The following is a 21,638-nucleotide window of genomic DNA, read 5'->3' as shown; positions in this document are numbered from 1 at the left end:
GGGGTATGAAGAAGGATGTGGCAGTTTTCATATCGAAGTGCCTTACTTGTCAGCAAGTGAAGGCCGAGCATCAGAGGCCAGCTGGTTTGTTGCAACCCTTGCCTATTGCCGAGTGGAAGTGGGAGCATGTCACTATAGACTTTGTTGTAGGTCTTCTGAGGACTCAGCGGGGTAGTGATGCTATTTAGGTGGTTGTAGACCGGTTGACTAAGTTGGCGCACTCCATTCCTATACGCGTAAGAGATTCGGTAGATCATCTCGCCGATTTGTATATTTGGGACATAGTGAGGTTGCACGGGGTCCCAGTGACGATCGTCTCAGATTGAGATCCTCGTTTTACTGCTAGGTTGTGGCAGAGTTTGCAGAGTGCCTTAGGTACTGGGTTGACCTTTAGTACGGCTTATCATCCTCAGACTGACGGGCAGTCCGAGCGTACTATTTAGATCCTTAAGGATATGCTTCGAGGTTGTGTTCTTGACTTTAGTGGGTCGTGGGAGAGGCACTTGCCCTTGGTGGAGTTTGCCTACAACAAGAGTTTTCAGTCGAGTATCGGTATGGCACCGTTTGAGGCCTTGTATGGCCGACCTTGTAGGTCCCCAGTTTGTTGGGCCGAGGTAGGTGATGCACGTTTGTTAGGCCCGGAGTTGGTGTGGAAAACGACGGAGAAGGTTGAGCTTATCCGTAGGAGGCTTGTTACAGCCTAGAGTCGCCAAAAGAGTTATGCTGACCGTAGGAGGAGGCCTTTGGTTTTTGAGGTGGGTGATCATGTTATCTTGAAAATATCACCTAGGCGGGGTTTGATGAGATTTGGGAAGAGTGGGAAGTTGTCCGCTCGGTTTATTAGGCCTTTTGAGATCCTTGAGAGGATTGGGGAGGTTGCGTACCATCTAGCTCTGCCGCCGCAGTTGTCCGGAGTTCATAACGTGTTTCATGTTAGTATGCTTCGGAAGTACGAGCCAGATCCAACGCATGTATTGGATTGGACCGACTTAAAGGTTGATGAGGATGCCTCGTATGAGGAGAGACCGGTTCTGGTCTTAGATAGGCGGGAACAAGTCTTGCGAGGCAAGACCATTCCCTTGGTAAAGGTTTTGTGGAAACATCACAGGGTGAAGAGGCCACTGGGGAACGTGAGTTAGAGGTCCGTGAAAAATATCCGGACATGTTTGTTGATGTGTAATCATGTATTGGGAATTTTGTAATATTGTAGAACTTGCCTTGAAATGGAAATCATCTTAACATTGTGTACGTTAGATATATTGTAGAAATGCAAGCATGATATTAATGTTGCAAATGTTATAAAATTGTGGAAAATGTGTTGAAATTGGTAAATTTCAAGGGAAAGCATGATAATAATGCATATTGAGTATATTGTGAAATGCCTCTTGAAAGAGATGAGATGACCGGTAATGGGTTAAGATATTGAATTATGGATTGTAATGTTGTTGGGAATTAAGAAAACTTGTTTTTGAAAACTTATACTTAATTTCAGGGACGAAATTCTTTAAGGGGGGGAGGTTATAGCGATCCCAGGATTTACTCCTTTATGTTCAGTGTTCTGGGCTTTGTTTCGTAGTATTGATTGTTGTTATGTCTTGTTGTCATCCTTTGATTTCTTATATTTGAGTTTTAGGATGTATTGGGCAGAGTTGTTACAGGTTGGTTGAGCTTTGGTCCCATTCCTTGTTGCCCAGATTTTTGGTGGTACGCTCGAGCGGGTACTTTTGCGCTCGAGCGGAGTTTGATTTTTGGTTGTCCACTCGAGCGGGTATCTTTGCGCTCGAGCGGAGTTTGCACACTTCCAGTATATGGGCCTTTGCAAAAGTACTGCGGGGTTATTTTTCACGCTCGAGCGGATTTCTTCATGCTCGAGCGGGTCGCACTTGAGCAGGTGTTCTGTTTCTGTGAAAGTACTAGAGGTGGTGAATCTACGCTTAAGCGGATGTTCTTTCGAGCTCTAGCGGGTGTGTTTTGCAGTTGTGTCTTGGTGCTCGAACGAGTATTCTTGCGCTCGAGCGGGTCCAGTTTTTGTGCTTGACGCTTGAGCGTCCTATTTTCCGCTCGAGCGGACCTGTTTGTATATCACTTCGGGACTTCACCTTTTTGGATCACTTTTTGATTTCCTTTCTCTCTCTTACTTTTTCAAAACTCCATTGGAGAGCTCCCCTCTCTAAAAACTCACCTTCTCTCTAGGGATTGATCTAGTATGAGTGATCCTTTACCTTTCGGCCTTTGTAAAAAGTGTGGGGATCGTTGAGGGCTACATTTTGATCCGAAGATCTTGGATTTTGGAGCAATTTCGTTTTTCTTCATCTTCTTCCTTGGGTTCATCTCTTGAGGTGGGGATTCCTACTCATCTTTATGAGCTTTAACCTAGATGTTGAGCTTTTGTTTAAATGGTTTGATTTGGGGAAGTTAGGGTTTTGAAATGTGCTATTTTGAAAAGAGGGGTCTTATAATTTTAGTCCAAAAACATGTATTTTGGGTCTTAAAAAGAGGTTGTTAGTGTTGTGGGTAACATTTGGACCTTTGGGTCAATTTTGAGAAAAAAGGAGAAAATGCCATGTTTGGGTATATTTGGGTCATTAGTGTAATTAATGACATTTATTGTGGAAATATGAAATTGAGATGAGGATAATGAAATTGGCTCATTGTGAATTAGAATGGTGGTGTTGAATTTAATAATCACCCACTTGAGAATTATTGACAATTTATCTGTTAATGCATTTATTATCAGTTTAAAAATAATTGCTTTGGGCTACCCGTGGAGGGTAGTCTTGATTGTTGTAGACAATGCATGATGATTAGGCAAACTAAAACTAATCAATTGAGTATGCCATCGAATATGGCGGTTGACATAATACATGAATTTTATGTATTGATTTGATTATGTATATGATATGTGTTTATATACATTGTGTTGTATGAGAGGAGATAGGGGATGTACTCCACGATTTAGGAGAAGATAGGGAAGAGACCTCTAAACCGGATATTGTTTGGGAGGAGATAGGGGATGGACTCCATTGATACAGCACTAAAATGTGTATCATTTCTGAAGTATGGAAGTGTTTTTATGTGTTATTGATACAGCACTAAAATGTGTATCATTTCTAAAGTATGAAAGTTTTTTTATGTGTTATTGATACAGTACCAAAATGTGTACCATTTGTGAAGTGTGGAAGTGTTCAGTTTGTGATTGATACAGCGAATATGTGTATCAATTATGAAGTATGAAATGTTTAACATGAGTTATTATCTCACCTGAAATGGAAATACTGTTAATAGGAGACGTGATCTCATTTAAATTGTGTGGCCAGGTTCTGAGCCTTGGATGTGAATTGAGAGTTGAATAAGAAGTGAAAAATGGAATAACTCATGGACATCTTAGTCATGGAGTTGAAATGTGTTATAGGTTGATGTAAATAAATTAAACATTTATCGAATGCTAATATTTTAGTTATTGTTCATACTATGTTTAGTATATCTCTACTGGGCGTTGGCTCACCCTATATAGGACATCATTTTTAGGTTCAGGTATCATGCCGCCTCCGAGATCTTAGCTTGGATGGTTGTGGGAGTTGAAGACTCTTTTTGTTGTTTTGTTTGTATTACATGTATATCAAGCCAAGGGCTTATCTTGTATAGAGTTAGTATTCTTCTTTTTGTAATCAAGTGTTGACTTGGAAAGTTGTAAGCCCATAGGGCATTTAATTTTGTTGTCAACATGTAATACATTTGTAAGAAATACTCTGATGAAATATAGTTATGCTTCATTCTCTTACGTCTAAGCATGTCAATATCATATGATTTATGGGTTTATTCTGAGGGCGTTACAAGAACCGATCAAAGGAAAAAAAGGATATCACGAGAGAATCTACTGTAACTTGATGGTGTATCATAGGTTCATCTCTATATCTTCTACCCTTATTTATTTTTTTTTTTGCCTTTTGGAGTTAAAGGGAAATCATACCTAGATCCAAGGAAAATCAAGAAAGAAAATAATATTCTGATTACGAGACATAGTTATGGGATTTAAACACACCCTTAGACATTTATCGTTCATACAAAAATGAACGATAGTCCCCTGGTCACCACGTGCCCTGCAGGCCTGGGTTTCTGGAAGATTTCATCTCCACTTCACAAAAGGGTTGACAGAGAATTTTTATAATTTTTTCAGTTTATTTATTTTATTTTTGAAATAAAAATAAATAAATGTCAAAAAATAGCCCAATATTGGAGGTGTTTGTTGTGGATTAAATAAGTTGTTTATAGTTTGTCTTAATTTGAAAGTATGTATCGTGCAATTTCTTCTGCTTATTGCTTATTGAGAAAAACCAATTTTTTAAAAGTTTGGATTTTGGTCTTTATTTTTTATTATTAACTTGTGGTTTACAATAAGGTACATCAAACAAATCTATTAAAAAATAATAATTTAAAAATATTTATGGTAAATTATACTTACCTCCCCTAAGGTTTCTGACAAATGTGGGGGACCTTCCTAGTAATTTTAATAATTACAAAAACTTTTCCTACTTTAATTGACAATATCAAGATTCCCTCATTTTTTTATTACCCTTCGCACAACTAACAAAAATTACTGATGCCATCAAAGATAAATTTTGAAATACCCATAATACCCTCAAGTGTCTTATTGAGAAACGACAATACCCAAATTCAAACAAAGCAATACCCAGTTCAAGTGATTTTTCAAATCTCATATATGTGAATAGATACATATATATAAACACATGCAAACTTATTTTGATTTCTAGCAAAAAAAATAAAATCCAATTAAATTTATTTGTAAATTTGTTTAACAGATATATATATATACATTCAAACATGGAAGCAATTTTTTTTTCTTCTAACAGATATATATAATATATGAATCAAGATCCTCTGCTTGACTTTTCTCCTTGACTCCTTAGACCATCTCCAACAGTTCATCAAATACATCAACAAATTCAAATTTTGTGAAAAAGTGGAACTTTTTGTGCTCCAATGGTTTCACCAAAATGGTATCAAATTGAGAACGGACTAAATTTTTCACCATTCTAAGGATTTCGGCAGATTTCAGCAGTTTACTTTGCGTTTACATTCGGAAGGGTCTTACTAGACGTCCGATCGGTTGTCCCTCCGGGGCCGATCATCCGGATAACTGAGCAATTCCCAGAACACAGCCATGGTTTGGACTGTAAATTGGCTTGCAATTTCCAGAGCTAGCTTAATTTCAACGTAGCCACAACTAGAATTCACATATACTTCTTCAACTCACAACTGCACAGTTTGCTATTCTAGTCCCAAAAATCCAGCATCGAATTGAATTAAAGAAGATTGAAAATACAATGAAAGCATATGTGGATGATCACTTGATGTGTGAAATCGAAGGCAACTACCTCTTCGTCACCGCCATCATCAATCATGACGGCAGTGTTTGGGCCTAAAGCTCCTCCTTCCCTCAGAGTTCTACTCATCTTCCAATTTATTCAATTGAGTTGGATTCCTTGATCTAAACCACCATGCCCTTTATTGTTCATTTTTGATGTGTTGTTGTAGTGAAAATGATGAGATTTCTGGAGCTATTAAGCTTTTGTAATTATTATCAATTCTATCGAATTGATTTCTCTAATTTGGATATGGGTTTGCTTTTGCTTTTCTTGCAGTTTGCTTTTGTAATCTGTTTATATCTGTCGATTGGCCGAATTTCGGTTTGTTGCAAGGGATGTATCTAGGTTTGTTACAGTTTGCTTTGCTTTTGCTTTAGCTTTTGTTGCAGAAATAAAGGGGGGGAAAAAAACCATTCTGCTCTTGCTAGTCAACCGGCCAGTTGTCCCCATGGACATCCTGTTGTTTGATGAAAGCTACAGTATTCACCATTGGAGTGGCTGATATCAGATGGAGGAATTCGTCTTTTTTTTACTCAAATTTTGTGAAATTTCTAATGAACCGTTGGAGATGCTCTTACTTGTTGGGCCATTGGGTCCATTTTTTGGCCCAATTTCGATAATCCGAATCGTTCACATTATAAAATTTGTTGAGTATATCATACCTGTAAAAATCAAGTTGATTGGATATCAGAAAGCATGTGTTCGGAAAACTGTTTATTAAATTTTTTTAAAAAATGATTTTTAGTTCGATGATACGAACACGTAGTTTCTGATATCCGATCAATTTCATTTTTTACAAGTATGATATACTCAACAAATCTTAAAATGTGAACGGTTCGGATCATCGAAATTAGGCCCAAAAGTGAGCCCAATGGCCTAGCAAGTAGGGAGTCAATGAGAGAAGTCAATGAGAGGATCCTGATTCATAATATATACATACAAATGTATTAACATGGAAATAATTTGTTTAACAAATATATGTATATTTATATACACACACACACACATTAAAATTCAAATAGGAACTTGTTTGGAATTCTAACAAAGAATAGAAACCCAATTTAAGCAAATCAATAGCTACGATAAGAAAAAAAGAACAACTGAACAAGACAAATGATCAACACAGAACAACCGAGAAATCATCCAAGACTCACCAACCCATCATAGCAGCAATGAAGACAACGAAAAAAAAATAGAGAGTTGAGAAAAATAGTTATTAAAGTGATCAATCCACAGATTCAAACACCCAAGCCCTTGATTCTTGCAAAATTGAGCTTCAATATTGTTAATCACACCCAGAAGTACATCAAGCTTCTTTCTTGCTTGAATGTGCACCTCTAACCAAAAATCATAAAGAAATTGCACAAATCAAGCTTCAATCTTCAACAACATGAGTAGATGTAGGTTTGTAATTCATGAAGAGGGGTGTATTTCCTTTCCAATGAAGATTACGAGGCTGCACAATGAACCTATGGGCTCAAGTTTTGTTTTCTTGTAGTTGAGAGTGCATAACATTTGTTTAAGAAGTATGACCCTCATTCCTCTCACCTCCTCCCTCTGTATTTTTCCAGACTTGGCAATAGCGATAGCGATAAATGAACAAGGGCGGCGAGGAGAACAGGGGATAGAAGGCAATGAAGAAAAGAGGTCGCCATTAGAAAAAGGGGGTTGAGGACAATAATCGCCAGCGGACTTTGGGATCGCCAAAGGCAGTTGTATTTGTGGTGGTCGAAGAGATTATGGATAAAAGAGAGGAAGCGAGAAGAAAGAGATAGAGAAGGAAAGAGAGAGAGAGAGAGAGAGAGAGAGAGAGAGAGAGAGGGGGGCAAAGCATGGTGAGGTAAGTATGAGAGATTTAGGAATTAAAGGGTATTTTCGTCTTTTTGTTCAAAATTGATGGATTAGGGGAATCTTAATATTATAAGTTAAAGTATGAGAGGTTTCTGTAATTATTGTAATCATAGGGGAAGTTCCTGTATTTGTCAGAATTCTCAGGGGAGGTATTTATAATTTATCCAAATATATATTTTAAAAATAAATCACAAAATTTAAATAATGAAAAAATAGTCTCTCTATTCCCATTGTGGAATAAATGTTTGATGAATTGTTAAAAATGGTGGAAGGAGCATACCTAATAGTCTCTCTATTCCCATTATTTTTGTACTTTAATGAATCAAATACAAAATAATTCCCTCTAATAATCTTCCTACTCAATTTCCTATTTAAGGGAGTGAACTTTTGACCCTTTACATTTAGGAACACTTTAATAACTCTTTATAATTAAAAAAATTATTATTTTTTTCTCATCCCTCACATTTTTCTTAAATGGTGGAGGAGAGAAAAGAAAGTTTGGAAAAGTATTTTTAATAAAGAAAAAATATTTTTAAAATATATAGCGAAAAAATAAAAGGTATTGCTCAAAATGATAATTGAAAAGGTGATATCCTAAAATAAGAAAGACACTTCTTAATTAAAATCATAAAAAATAATAATAAAAAAATAATAATAACGATAGTTAGAGATGCTCTAAAATAGTGATTAGTAATGGTAAATGGCCAAAAGTGATATTTCATGGTAAGAATGGTCGAAATTGATGGCAGATAATGATGACCAGCGGTAGGTGGTTGATAAATGAGTGAAAATGAAATAAAATGTTATTTTGAAAATAAATAAAATGGTTAATTATACTTTACCTCTTAATTATTATTGAATTTTACTTTCCCGTTTGTTTTTAAATTATTTTATAAAATGATGAATAAAATAATTATTTCACCTCTAATTTCGTATGATTGGATTTGAATACTACATTTCATATGGAATTGCTAATTCCCTCACTAAAGGATATTTCTAATCCCATGATCATTTGTCCAAACAAGCATCATTCTCATGACCCTACCTCACTACTAATTCGATCTCATCATCAATCACTCAAAATAAACAAGATTTTACATCTCTAAATTATCAAAAATTATAAATAAAAAAAGGGCCCGTTAATGAGGGCTGAAAATGAAACAACAGTTGAAAGATAAGGTAATATTTAATAATAGTTATGGAGGTAAAATGTAATTAATTAACCTAAATAAAAATATCAAAACTTTAAGAGCTTGTTTGGTAATATTTTTATTTTAAAAAGATTGATAAACCATAAATAAAAATTTATTTGATTTCTATTTTCATTTTTTAAAACTTGTAAACGAATTATAAAATTTAAAAGTTGGTTCCACTTGTTTAATTTAATTTTTTATTTTAATTTCATTTTTTCCTCTTTTGCTCACCATTTTGGACTATCACCAATTACTCATCACTATAACTAGCCATTATCGGTGACTTCCTCCGTCAACCACCTTCTCTTATCACCTCCAACCACCTTCCATTAGCAATAATCACTTTTAACTACCATTTCTGACCACTGAAAACTATTTTTAGCCATCACTTCCTGTGATTAGCAATTACCTCTGACCACCACCAACCACCTCTGATCAATGGCCACCACGTTCGGCAATTAACAACTAGCTCTAATCACCATATCCAACTATCGATACCACTTCTCACAACCTCTCTTTTCACTTATTTTTTAAAAAAAAATTAAAAATACTTGTATACCAAATATTGTTTTATTTTCTTTTTTATCCAATATAAACATAAATATGTTTAATGTTCTATAAACTAAAAATAGTAAATTGTAATCTGGTAGAATTTTTATATCCCTGTATTGCTCTAATTTATTTATTTATTCTAATCACAAAGCAATTTGTTTTTAATGTTCAAAAACATAAAATGAAAATGATTCCAAAAATTGTGGATCGTAATTAGGGATGGTCATTTTAATTCAATCTGTGGGCTCACCCATATCCTCTCAAATGGAACAGATTTTACCTGACTTGACACTTACGTGGGGCAGGGGTGAGTTATATTTTGATCATCCGCAACGGGGGTGGGACGAGTGTATCGCCTCCCCCGATCCAAACCCAAACCGATATAATTGATAATATATATATATATATATATATATGTATATTTATAATATAATTAGATATAAGAAATGAAAACTAAAAGAATGTGATTTTGTTTAAATATAAATAAATAATAATCCTAAAAGTCTCACGATTTATATATATATATATATATATATGAAAACAATAAAATTTATTTAGTGTGCTAAAAATTTAAATGATTCTTAATTTTTTTGACTATTTGAAATATGATCGGGCATCCACGGAGGTGGAGATGGAGTTAAAAAATTCCACCGGTAACAGAAGCGAGGGTAAGGTTTATCCGTGGAAACAGGAGCGCAGAATGACAAACCCGCCCCAAACTCACCCACCCGTCATCATCCCAAATCATAATCACTTTACTTAATAATAATAATAATCAATAACACTTCGGATCAAAATCAAGGCCACCTAGGCATATTGGCGGAATTTAAAACTTCCCCCAAACAATACCCAAAAAAAATAAAAAAATAAAAACAATTTAAAAGACTCTTCAATTCCTTCCTCATGTCAGATGACATTTTCCGGGAAAATCACAAACAAAGGGAAGCAAAAAAGAAACGGTTTTTTTATCCCACCAATCTCGCTGATCACTGTACGGAACAAGTGATTCTCTGATCTCCCCATTAATTATACCTTTATTACTCTGTCTTTGTTTTCCTACGTAAGTTCTTCATATCTTTTTGTTTTACAATACTTTATACGTTTGTAATAATCGTGATGTATTGCTTAAGATTACTATTACTGATCTCCTAGAATCTCAAAAAATTGTTTCTTTTTTCTGGGTTTCGATGTGATTGGAGACTAAGAAACGGGTTTGCAATTGTAATCCATACAATGTATATACATGGCATGTATTTGTTTTTACCATGAGGGCCCTAGGTTGTTTGGTTGATGAGAATCTGTAGGAAAACGATAGAAACTAAAAGCGAGATTAAATTTTTGAAAGTTCTTAATCTATGATTTGCAAATACCAAACTGTTTTTCATGTTTTTGGAAACAAAAGCAATGAAAAATTCAAAGACAACCATTGTTTTCCATATCTTTTTCTTTTTTGTGTGAAAATAGTTTTTGAAAATTTAGAAAACAACTTGAAAATGTTTCCTTCAAAAATTTCGGAATTTTTTTTCCTAAAAACTATTTGTCAAACTGATTTTTATCCTCACTTTCCTTTGTTTTTTCTGTTTTCGATAATAGAAAACATAAAATGAAAACAATCATTTTCAAGTTTTCGTGCGTTCGGAAACAAAAATGAATTAAAATTTCGGAGACAAACCATTGTTTCCATTTCCTTTTCTTCTTTGTCCGAAACAATTTTCAGAAAGTTTGAAAACAACTTGAAAGCGCTTCCTAAAAAAAATTGTTTTTGAGAAAAGTTTGCTAAGAAACAATTTTAGAAAACAATTTTTCAAATAAATTGTCTGTCATTATGCCAATAATTTGCTTCCTTTAATAGAATTCAGACTTCAAATATAAAACCTATCATTAGATTTTGCTTGCTTTCTACAGTATCATTGCTTTTCAATAACTAGTTTTTTCCTATTGGTCTTATTGGCAAAGAGCAGTGTTTGTTTGCAGAGAAAATTTTATAGAAAAGCATCAATTGGTGCAAGATGAGTCAACAGAATAAGCAGGCAAGCACTTCCACGCCAGCAGACCCTCCATTGAAGCGTAAACGTGGTCGTCCACGCAAGGATGAAAGCCTTGTCCACAAGGAGAAACCAGCAGAATCACCTCAACCCACTCCATCTGATGATGTAAGAACTAATCAACACACTGAATTTGATCCGAGTGATGATATAGACAATGACATGGTCGGCCAGGTGGTTTCTGGTGTCATAGAGGGCTCTTTTGATGCCGGGTATTTCCTTTCTGTACGGACTGGCAACACGGGGACTCTTCTCCGGGGCGTGGTGTTTCAGCCGGGGCTATTCTCTCCCATTACTGCTGCAAATGATGTTGCTCCACAAGCTAAGATGTACCAAAGAAGAGAATTTCCCATCCCGGTCCTCAACTTGCACAGCCAAGTTGACGGTTCTACTTCTATCCCACAACCAGAAAGGAATAATGAGCACCCTGTCCGGTTAGAGAACCAGGCACCTACCATTCCAGCCCTAGTTTTACCTTCCGAGCTCCAATCAGGCTCCCCATCTACACTTGCTAGTCCTAATGCACGAGGCTCCCACGACTACGGGGTATGTGAAGGGTTGGGTGTATCCAGCCATACCCCTGCATCCAAAGAGGCTACGTATGTGGCAAAAAATAAGTCAGATGCTTTTATGGGAGGAAAAACCGTACCAAAGGAGAATTCTGAATTTGGGCTTGAGAAACAATCCACCCCTGATTCAATACCTCTAACAGATAAAAAGGATAGTCCTAGTGCACGAGACTCTAGTTATTGTGGGATTTGGGGAGAATCAAATGTATGCAGTCTTACCCCTGCATACAAAGAGGCTGCTTTTGTGACAAAAAAAGAGTCGGACCCTTTTATGAAAGAAAAAATTGTGTCAGGACAGAATTCTGAGTTTGGGCTCAAGAAACAATCTGCCACTCATAGCAGTCCTGGTCCACGAGACTCTAGTTACTGTGGGATCTGGGGAGGGTCATCCACTTTTATGGGAGAGAAAACCGTGCCAGAGCAGAATTCTGAGTTTGGGCTCAAGAAACAATCCACCCCTCAGACCAATACCTTCCTAAAGATTGATCCAAGAAAAGACTTGCCACAACAACTTTCTGAGTTTGGGCTCGAGAACCAATCTGCCTCTTGGTTGCAGCCAGTTGCTTCATTTCCCAGTGTTAACCAATCTGCCTTTGGTAAGATACCGATGACTGATTACTTGTGCGCTTCCTTGGGAGCGAAAAATGTGCCAAATCACAACTCCGAGTTTGGACTTGATAACCAATTTGCAGTCACTACCAAATCTGCCTCAGTTATGACACCTCTGACTGATTCCATGGGAGGGTTAAAAGACGCACCACAACAAAATTCTGGACCTGCACTTGACAACCAACTGATACCACAACAAAATTCCAAGTTTGGATTTGAGAATGTATCTACGAAACAGGATGAGATAATGCAAGATCTTGAAGATTCAATTCTGCTAGAAAGGCATAACATTGATGGAGAGGGAATGAAAGATGTGAATGTGGTACTAGAAATAGGATCTCAACGGAGTGTTGATATTTGTCATGGTGAGGAAAACATGGATCAGGTGCCTCAAGTTCAACACGAGGCTGTAGATTTTGGGCTCGAGTCAAGTGAGTTGGCTTGTGATGAGCTAAAGAGTGGAAATCCCGAGCTACAACAAACTCCAGCTGGTGCTAAAACCGATACACCACAGATTATGCAGTCAGAGTCTATCAAAGATTCAGGGAGAGATGAAATTACCCAAAATTGAAAACCGGTAATTGATGCTGGTTAATCAACCAGTAACATTTGCCGGGAAAAGGTGCTGCTTTTGAACCTAAGGTAGCAGCCGGAGGAATTCTTTGTTCTGGAAAAGGTTAGTTCTTCTGTTCTAGCCAATGATGTGGATTTTGTTCTTGAAGAATTCCACCACCTACCAGGAATCACAAGAAGAAAAGAAAAGAAAAGAATGAGAAAAAGAAAAGAATTCACAGCTAAAGATAGATAAAGACTTCAGGAAAAACAAGTATGAGCGGAATTCTATACTTTTGAACTTAACTTTCATGTTTCTCTTATTGTTGTTTCAATCATTCAGTTCTTACTGTTTTCTAGTTGTTCACAATGTGTTTGGACAAGTTTCATTCGTTGCTTCATTTTTTTAGCATTATATACTTCATCGTAATCCAATATTTCTTGAATGTTTGGGTAATGTTTACTAAGAAATTGAAGATAAAAGCAATCCTTGGCATTGTTGATTGAGTTTGTACTAACAGCTGCTTATGGCCTTGGATGAAATTGAATGGGAAACAAAGTATGCATGTTGCCAACTCCGGCTAATGAGAATAGGTTTTTGTTGAGTTGAATTTAGTTGAGTTTATATTTACAAAAATTTTAAAAACTGGAAATGAAACTTGTTTGGTATCTTTTTTTGTTTTCAAAAAAATTGTAAATAGTTCACAAATTTTACTAAATTCTTATAATTCAAAAAAAAAAAAAATTACTTATCTGAAAAATAAGTTTTTATTCCTTTCTCCATCTCCCATCTCCTGTGGCTGTCATCTATCGCTCATTACCACCGCTAGCAACCACCTTTAGCTATTGCCACCAACAACCTCCTCCAGTCACCATTTCCTACAGTCAACAAATATTTCTGACTACCACCAACCACATCTGGACATCTTGTTGACAACCACCTCTTGTCACCATTTTCGATCCTCAATAATTCATCCACCACCGCCCACTGACAACCAATGTTGATCACTCCTCACTTGTTTTTCAAACATTTTCAAAATACATCAGCCAAATTTGTTTTTTATTTTCATTTTCCCCACACACACACACACACCCAAAAAGGGTATATGATCCATCTTTTGGTATTTTACAATTTGAGATCCATCAAATTAACCAAAGACTCTCTTTGCCAAAATAGTTAGTCCTCGTAGTTATTTTTTGTCGTGCACTGCATTTCATTTTAAACTCAAAACTAACTAGTGTGTGCGTAGACCATTGGAAAATTATGAGAAATGTGTGGCGGATTAAATTTTGAAGCTAGGATGTGAAATGCATCCGAAAAATGATAGGGTAATGGTATTTTTAAAATTTAGAGCTGTCTTTATGAGTAATTTTTTTGTGTGTTTTAAAATGAATGGCGTCACCAATCCAACCTCATCATCATCTTTGAAAATAAAAATTATGCATTGCTTAATTGGTTGGTATAACATTGTTCTTCCCTGGAACTACGTTAACAGTGGTTCAAAATTGTAATAAAACAGGCTTTAATTTTTTTTCTTTAATTTTGTTGGTCATAAAAAATTTAAAATTTAAAATAAAAAAATTGATTATTTATTCCAAATCTAGATTCAAAACATACAAATTAATTGAATGATAATGTTATTCAAAATTGTATTTCATAAATTCATATACGGAAAAAATCAAATTAAAAATGCAATGAAAATGAAGGGTAAGCATCATCTAACTAATGATATTAGGGTTAGAAAGATACTGTATCAAGATAATTTTGACAGGTTCACACATTTTAACCAGCCAACCAACTGACCCGCCGATTTTTATCACTCGAACTACCCAACCCAACCCGCTAACCTTCTCAAACCGCACAACTGATTTGGGTTGGTGCGGGATGGCAAATTAAAAGAATAAGCATAAAGGTCTAGAACCATGCTGTCAAGAGAATCATGCAATATTTAATACTTCTCATTTACCCAAAAGAAGTCCCATGTGTTACTATCACCAAACTCCAACATTTCTATACTGACATAATTCCCAGCACCAAGCCATAGAAAATAAATGGTAATAAGGTGAGCAAACAGGTATGTATGACTAGGACAAACAGGAAAAAGAAAATTTTGACGGATCAAGAATGAAGTAGCATGCAAGTTACAAAAAAGACAACTCTCAAGTACAGAATCCTCCAAACACTAGGTACAGAAATGAAGTCAACAACCAGTGATTTAGCCAAAGTATGCTACATTATGGGCAAATAGAACTTTCATAGTCTTCCTCTTCACAGATATGACGTCAATCACCATCCACCATCTTTTGCAGCCAAATGAACCAGAAATACACTGCATAATAACATATCGTAACTCAGTTAGGTATACCCGTGCAAAGAGAAACTACATGAGCATACTGCTGTAGCATATAGGCACAAAAAGATTCAGGAATTGATTAATTCATAATTTCACTTGTATCGACAAAGAGCCAACTTATATCTGTATTCTATGATGCATTACTAAATCATAACTGGTAACTACCACCAAACTTCCAATGTTGTGCATGTGTCAGCTCGAGCTAAGAACTGAACAACTGCGGTGGTAGTGGTTTAGGTGGTGATAGGGTGGTGGCATTGATAAAACTGTAGTCTGGAAAACATTTTACACTTTTTAAAGGAGTGGAGAACATTTTCCGCCCAAATAAACTTGTTTTCCATTGACTTTAGTTTTATGTCCTAACCACCAAACAATCAAAAATGCAGAAAATATTTTCCAAAAAATGTTTTCTGCCAAAACAAACAGAGTGAAAAATGTGATTAGAATCATGAGAACTTGGTCGTATGCTAACCCAAAAATAAATATAAAAAAATACTGAAAAGCCTAAGAGCACTCCACTCTGGGTTCACCATCTCCTTCTTTGCCACAAAACAAAAACTGCCCTCATTGCAAAGGAAAACTATAAAGGGAATATCACACCAATATTGGTAATTTCTGAACTCTAAAACTAAACAAAGTTGGATTTAAGCATTGCTTCCAAATGGCTCTAGAAAGGAAGATAGTGTATAATATTAAAACTCTGATCGGTAAGTTTAACCAAGTATTCAAATAATTAAATCAATAAAACAAAAAGTCTAACAGCATCATCTTGTCGAACATTTTAATAATGCAAAAAGAATAATCAAATAGATAAGCTATAGAAATCGACTTGGTCATCACATCTCAAGTATTTAACCACATATTCACATTTTATATTTAGGACTCTTGGGGGTACTTTGTCCTATAACTACACTAGGAAAGAGCACATGACCAAGTAATACCAAAACTGAAAGAAACTTTAAGCATCACTTGAAAGAATAAGTTATTGGCTGCAAAAGAAGCCAAAGGGCACACTTATATATCTTACCTCTACTGCTGCTGGGGGGGTTGCTGATAGTTTCCATATCCAGGATAGTTTCTGTAGTACAGATTGGGATCTTGAGCAGCTGCGGCATATCCATAAGTTTCATATCCAGGTGTATATCCATAATATCCCCCATTCCACTGGCTTGGATCTGGTTGAGACTGAACAAAGCCAACAGACGGAAACTGTATATTTTAATACTACAAGGGAGAAAATGTGAAGTAAATGCAAAGAGCACAAGTTTCTTGGTTTTAGAAGATACGAACCTGTTTGCTTGAAGGACTACGACCCCATGAAAGCCGAATTTTTTGACCACCCAACTGAGTTCCATTTAACATCCTCAGTGCTTCCTCAGCACAATGCCTGCCATCACATATGCATGGAACAGAACAAAGTCTCACACATTAATGTTTAATTCCAATCAAGGAAAATTCGAGGCAGACCTAGCTTACCTGTCAGCAAATTGAACAAACCCACATCGCTTGCCCGCTGGTATTTTCACATGGACTAATTGCCCATATGGGCTGAAAACTTGCCTGAGTTGGTCATCCGAAACACTTTCATTCACACCACCAACAAATATCTGGCCATGCAAATTGTTTTCCACAAGCGTATCAGCCCCCGTCTCCCCAAAAGAAAGAAAATTTGAAAAATTCAAAGAAAGAAAAAAAAAGTACGCACAGTTGTATTATTTGGATCAGCCTCATCCTGAGTTCCTTGTGTATTCTGAAATGAAGCTGCAAATACAAAAAGGCTAAAAAAATGAATTTTCCTTCTACAACTACGTCAGATGCTATGGATCATGTTAAAAAACCATGCAGAAGATTTTCATCCAACATAATTGGTATATTGAAGACATTATCAGAACATCCATAAGCATACAAAAAAAATGGAAAAAGAGAATAAAAGTGCAACACATACAAGCTGACAGAAGATCTGACTGATCACAAAACCAAATGAACACACTATAGCCACTTTGTCAAGATAGTAGCATTCAGGAAAATCTTTTAACAGCAAAAAGATAATGCCAGAATGAAATATGCCATCTTGCAAACAGAATGCCAAGTGGCCATTGCAATAGTTCACTTCTTAGTTCTTAAACACATGTACAGAAAAGAAAAAAGAAAAAAAGGGAAAAAGATAACCACTAAAACCTTATTATAGCATCAAAGCAGTATGCTCAAGAACGTAACAGCATATGTGAACTAAATATAATAGACATAAATATTTTTTTCATTATCGAACACATGTTGACCCACCAAATCACAAAATCTTACAGCCAGAGAGTTTTATAACGTGGATACACAAATTAATTTTTTTTTTTTTTAATAACATACCAAATAAATAAAAAAACCTGCTACTGTATCCAAGTCAAGACAGCTCATTGGCTCGGTAAAAGAAATGAGACGACTACACAACTTCCCTCGCTTGGTTGCTAACATATCTGATCCCCACATCATTAAATCCCTAAGATGTGAGCTCCACGAGTCACGAATAATTGAACATTAACCATTTGTACTGCTTCTAAACCAACTACTACATGCAGGGGGGAAAATGAGCATACAAGACAAAAATTTACACAACATTTGCAGTGAAGAAAAATGTTGAAATTCAGAATGGCACGGGACAATATTTAGTTAAATAAACTATTATAACAAACCAAACCAAACCAAACCAAGCCTTGTGTCCCAATCAAGTGGAGTCGGCTATATGAATCTTTTTTCGACATTCAAGTGGAGTCAGCTAAATAAACCATTGTAAAAAGCTAAAGCATTTCCTAATTTAATGCAGTATCTAAATTGAAAAAGAAAAATTGTCATAGCAGTGTTTCCTTTCGTCTTTAAAAAAATAAAAAGAAAAATCGACAAAGATTTCAAGGGAAAAATAAAGAAGGAACGGAACAATCCAAATGGACTGTACAGACTGAAAAAACAACCTATTCAGGAAGCTGAACTAAATACATACATTCATATTTGTAAGTTGTGACTAAGCCTCCTATATGCAATTCCAAACAAATGGATGAAAATTGACGACTGTGGTACGAAGTCAGCCTTTTCTCAAAGTCAATCAAAATAATAAATAAAAGATAATTTAAGCTTCAGGCAACAACAGGAGGAAATAGGGGACAAATTCAAATCTTAACTCAAAAGCAGATGATACAGGATGTAATGTGCCGAATAGTGTTATCTCTTCTGGAAGACAAATCAAAAATAATTGACAACAACTGGAACGGAAAATGAAATACAACTTTGAATGACTGCTAAATCAAAAAAAGGAACTGGAGAAAGAATTTGAAAATTGTAGCGTAATTGATGCCACAACGAACTGATATAAAGGGCAAAGTAATGACATAAAAAAGAAAACTGACCTAAGTAAGGCCACGCACTATAGGGGTAACCATTTCAGCTGAAATCAGTTCCCAGTCCCTAAACGATAGAGCCACTTGACACCCTGCTTTGAGACAACAATTTTATAAGTTGTTGCAAGTTTTAGCATTCATATATTATTAATGCCCAAAATTTCGAAAGGGAAGCACTGGAAGGAAATTAATTTAAAGCCGGTGCTTTATCCAAGAATCAAGAGCATAACTGAAAGGAACTGAAATCAACAATATTCTTTAGAAGACAAAGACTGCACGTAAAAACATTGGGGAAAAGAAACTATCAAGCACGGGTACTTCACAAATATTGCCATACTCGTACTAGGTACTGGTACTCGTACCGATAGGGCTGCATGCCTACCGAGTACTCGAAATACGTACCAGGTACTTCTTATACATTCTTTGCCAGTTGGGTACTCCATGGATACTTCATGGGTACGAGATGGGTACATCGAGGGTACACCAAGTTATGGGACATTGATAGAGATACGTATAATTTATTTAAGAGTTCTGATTTACTTGAAATTGTAAGATGAAATTGATGCAAGTGAAAATTGAAATTTTAAGTTTTCAAATTTTGCTTAGTTCGCCTTTGGAATGAAGCTTTGTTTTGTAATTTTTCCTATTTAATGGCATTAAAACAGCTTATAATCTTCGCTTTGGTATTAGTAATAGTATTGTTAAACTACGATTTCTCTTTCAGTTTTATAATTTTTTTCTTTTAGTTTTGGTATTGAACTTTGATTTGTGGATTGAATATCAAACTATAAATTATAAAAATAAAAATCAAATTATTGGCGTACCCCAGCCATACCTGTATCTTATTTTTTTTAGGTTTTGTCGTATTGGCATACCCATAACATACCCGTGCCAGTATCCGTACCTGAACCCGTGCGTCATAAACATAACCTACCATACAATTCTAAAGGCAAAATTTGAAAAATCCAACCACGTGATAACATATGCACACAAGATTAAATATTCGTATCCAAATAATAATGCCATCTGAATGCAGAACATTTCAAATGCACTAACAATTATCACAAAAGGCCCCGGAAAGTATGTAACACTATTAAATACACCTTCAGGGTATTGCCAACTTACCCACATTCTTCTTGTTAGCAGCTGGCCCAACACGCATGGGCCTGGTTGAACAGAACTTTCCATTCATCTCGGTTATAGCACGTAATTGTTCACTTTCATCTCCAAACCTGACAAACCCATAGCCCTTCGTCCGTCCGGTCATCCTATCAGTTACAACCTTTGCACCCTTAACTGAGGGATATTGGGACCTGAACGTCTCTTGTAGCATGTAATCTGTAACATCAGATGCCAGGTCTCCAACAAATATGGTGAAGTCAGGCGTACCATCTGAACGCTTTTCACCAGCACCAAACGATGCCCAGTTCAGTCTGTAATTCTGCTCAACATTTGGCATCAAGGTACCATTATATGTTTGTAAAGTTCTTTCTGCAGCAGCACGACTTCCAAACTCAATAAACCCATAACCTTCCGATTGAGCAGTTTGCTTGTTACGGATAACTTTCGCAGTGACCACCTGCACTCACAATTGCACAAACATTCCCAATTAGAATACATGTAGGGAGCGGCAGGTGTCCCTGACATAAATACCTACACAGTTGTCTGCATTTATGCCCTGTACATGCATGCCTATTCACACGATCTGGATAATGATTATTATGATGTATCTTCGTGCATCAAGGCGGGTGCATAGCGCTATGACAAGCATGATGATACATTTACTCATACAGAAAATCAACAGCCTGATTTAAATTTGCATAACAAATTTCAACCATAAATATGCTTTGCACATCGTAAACGTTAAATTCTGCAAAACTAGTTTTAAAAAAAACCATTCGTGACATGTTAACCATTTCTTTTTTGTGAATAATGCCATACAGAACCCACATAATTACAGAAGCATGAATACATCTGTTAAAAACCAAATAACAAGTTGCAAAATAATACTATACAGAACCCCAAAAAATAATGCAGAGCGTTTCTTGTACAACACAACAAAATTTAATGCAAAAAATAGATTTGCTCTTCACTACACCAATCAATTGCATAAGCAACTGCTTTGCTTAAACTTTCTCGCAAACCAATCAATCCCAAATAAAATAAATAAAAACCAAATCTTGCAAAATAATAGAACTAGTATAGACAAAAAAAGGAGCACCACATCACAATGCATCCCCAAAACACCTATGTTTCCAGGTACGTACAGCATAATAAAATTCAATGCAAATAATGGATTTCTCTCCACTACACCAATCAATTGCTTAAACTTTCTCTCAAACCTATCAATCCAAAACATTTATAAAAAATTTAAAACAAAGCATCACAATACATACCTATCAATTGCGTATCAACTGGCAAAACTCTTTCTCAAACTTTACTTCCAATCCGAAACATTTCAAAAAATAATAATATTAAAAATAAAAATAAAAGATAAAAGATAAAAGATAGAATAGAGCAAATGAGAGTTACCTCGCCAATCTGGGCGAAACAGTTGACGAGATATTGTTCATCCATCCAGTACTGGAGATCGCCGATCCAGAGCGTGTGGACCTCGTCGGAGCTGGCCGGGAACTGCGATTGCGCCGCCTGAGACGGTGGTTGCTGCTGGTGATAATACATCGGCGGCTGCGGCTGCGGATGTTGGAAAGGTGGTTGTTGTGGTGGTTGTTGGTGGTGGTGATTGGGCATCATCCATGGCTGTTGTTGCTGTTGGTATTGGAAGTGGCTCTGTTGGTGGGGGACGGTTGGAGGCGCCATTTGTGGAGGAACCAAGGTCGTTCCTGGTTGTTGCATCATCGTCAAGATCCTTACTTTGAAGAAAATGTAGAGATAGAGGGGTTTGGGGGTCTGGAAATCGTAACCCTAGAAATGGATTAGAAGAAGCGTCACCGAGTGGTGCCAGAACAACGAAAGCACAATTTGGACAAAAGCTGTGTCGCCCTGTCTGCTTGAGGGCCATGCTGATATATTTGTTAATCCATGGGGGTTAATATTATTTGTCAAGGAATGAGTTGGGAAATTCTATTTTCACGCGTCACATTATCTGCTTATCTTTTCTCACTCCACTCATTTGATAATTT

At 36.2% G+C, this 21,638-nt stretch overlaps 2 protein-coding genes across 3 annotated transcripts; one reads left to right on the top strand and one right to left on the bottom strand.

Moving 5' to 3' along the window:
* The first annotated feature begins 10,850 nt into the window (after window positions 1-10,850).
* Window positions 10,851-14,166, top strand: LOC114281002 (uncharacterized). The gene has a single exon (XM_028223421.2). The coding sequence runs from the start codon at window positions 10,993-10,995 to the stop codon at window positions 12,775-12,777; it is 1,785 nt and encodes a 594-aa protein (XP_028079222.2). The 5' UTR covers window positions 10,851-10,992; the 3' UTR covers window positions 12,778-14,166.
* A 674-nt stretch (window positions 14,167-14,840) lies between these two features.
* LOC114277781 (polyadenylate-binding protein RBP45) lies at window positions 14,841-21,638 on the bottom strand. 2 transcript variants are annotated; one of them, XM_028219729.2, is made up of 7 exons: window positions 21,028-21,638; window positions 19,621-20,074; window positions 16,818-16,873; window positions 16,589-16,719; window positions 16,403-16,499; window positions 16,140-16,297; window positions 14,841-15,088 (listed from the first exon to the last, which is right to left on the bottom strand). In XM_028219729.2, the coding sequence occupies exons 1-6, from the start codon at window positions 21,352-21,354 to the stop codon at window positions 16,142-16,144; spliced, it is 1,221 nt and encodes a 406-aa protein (XP_028075530.2). In that variant the 5' UTR covers window positions 21,355-21,638; the 3' UTR covers window positions 14,841-15,088; window positions 16,140-16,141. The 2 variants fall into 2 exon arrangements, with proteins under 2 accessions (XP_028075530.2, XP_028075529.2); XM_028219728.2 differs by having other exon boundaries at window positions 16,140-16,321; window positions 21,028-21,603.

The sequence above is a fragment of the Camellia sinensis genome, chromosome 9 (assembly GCF_055761805.1).
Source record: "Camellia sinensis isolate YWXY chromosome 9, ASM5576180v1, whole genome shotgun sequence".
In the NCBI taxonomy this organism is placed as follows: Eukaryota; Viridiplantae; Streptophyta; class Magnoliopsida; order Ericales; family Theaceae; genus Camellia; species Camellia sinensis.
The sequence above is the reverse complement of the archived record's forward strand: the minus strand, read 5'-3'. Positions and strand labels throughout refer to the sequence as shown.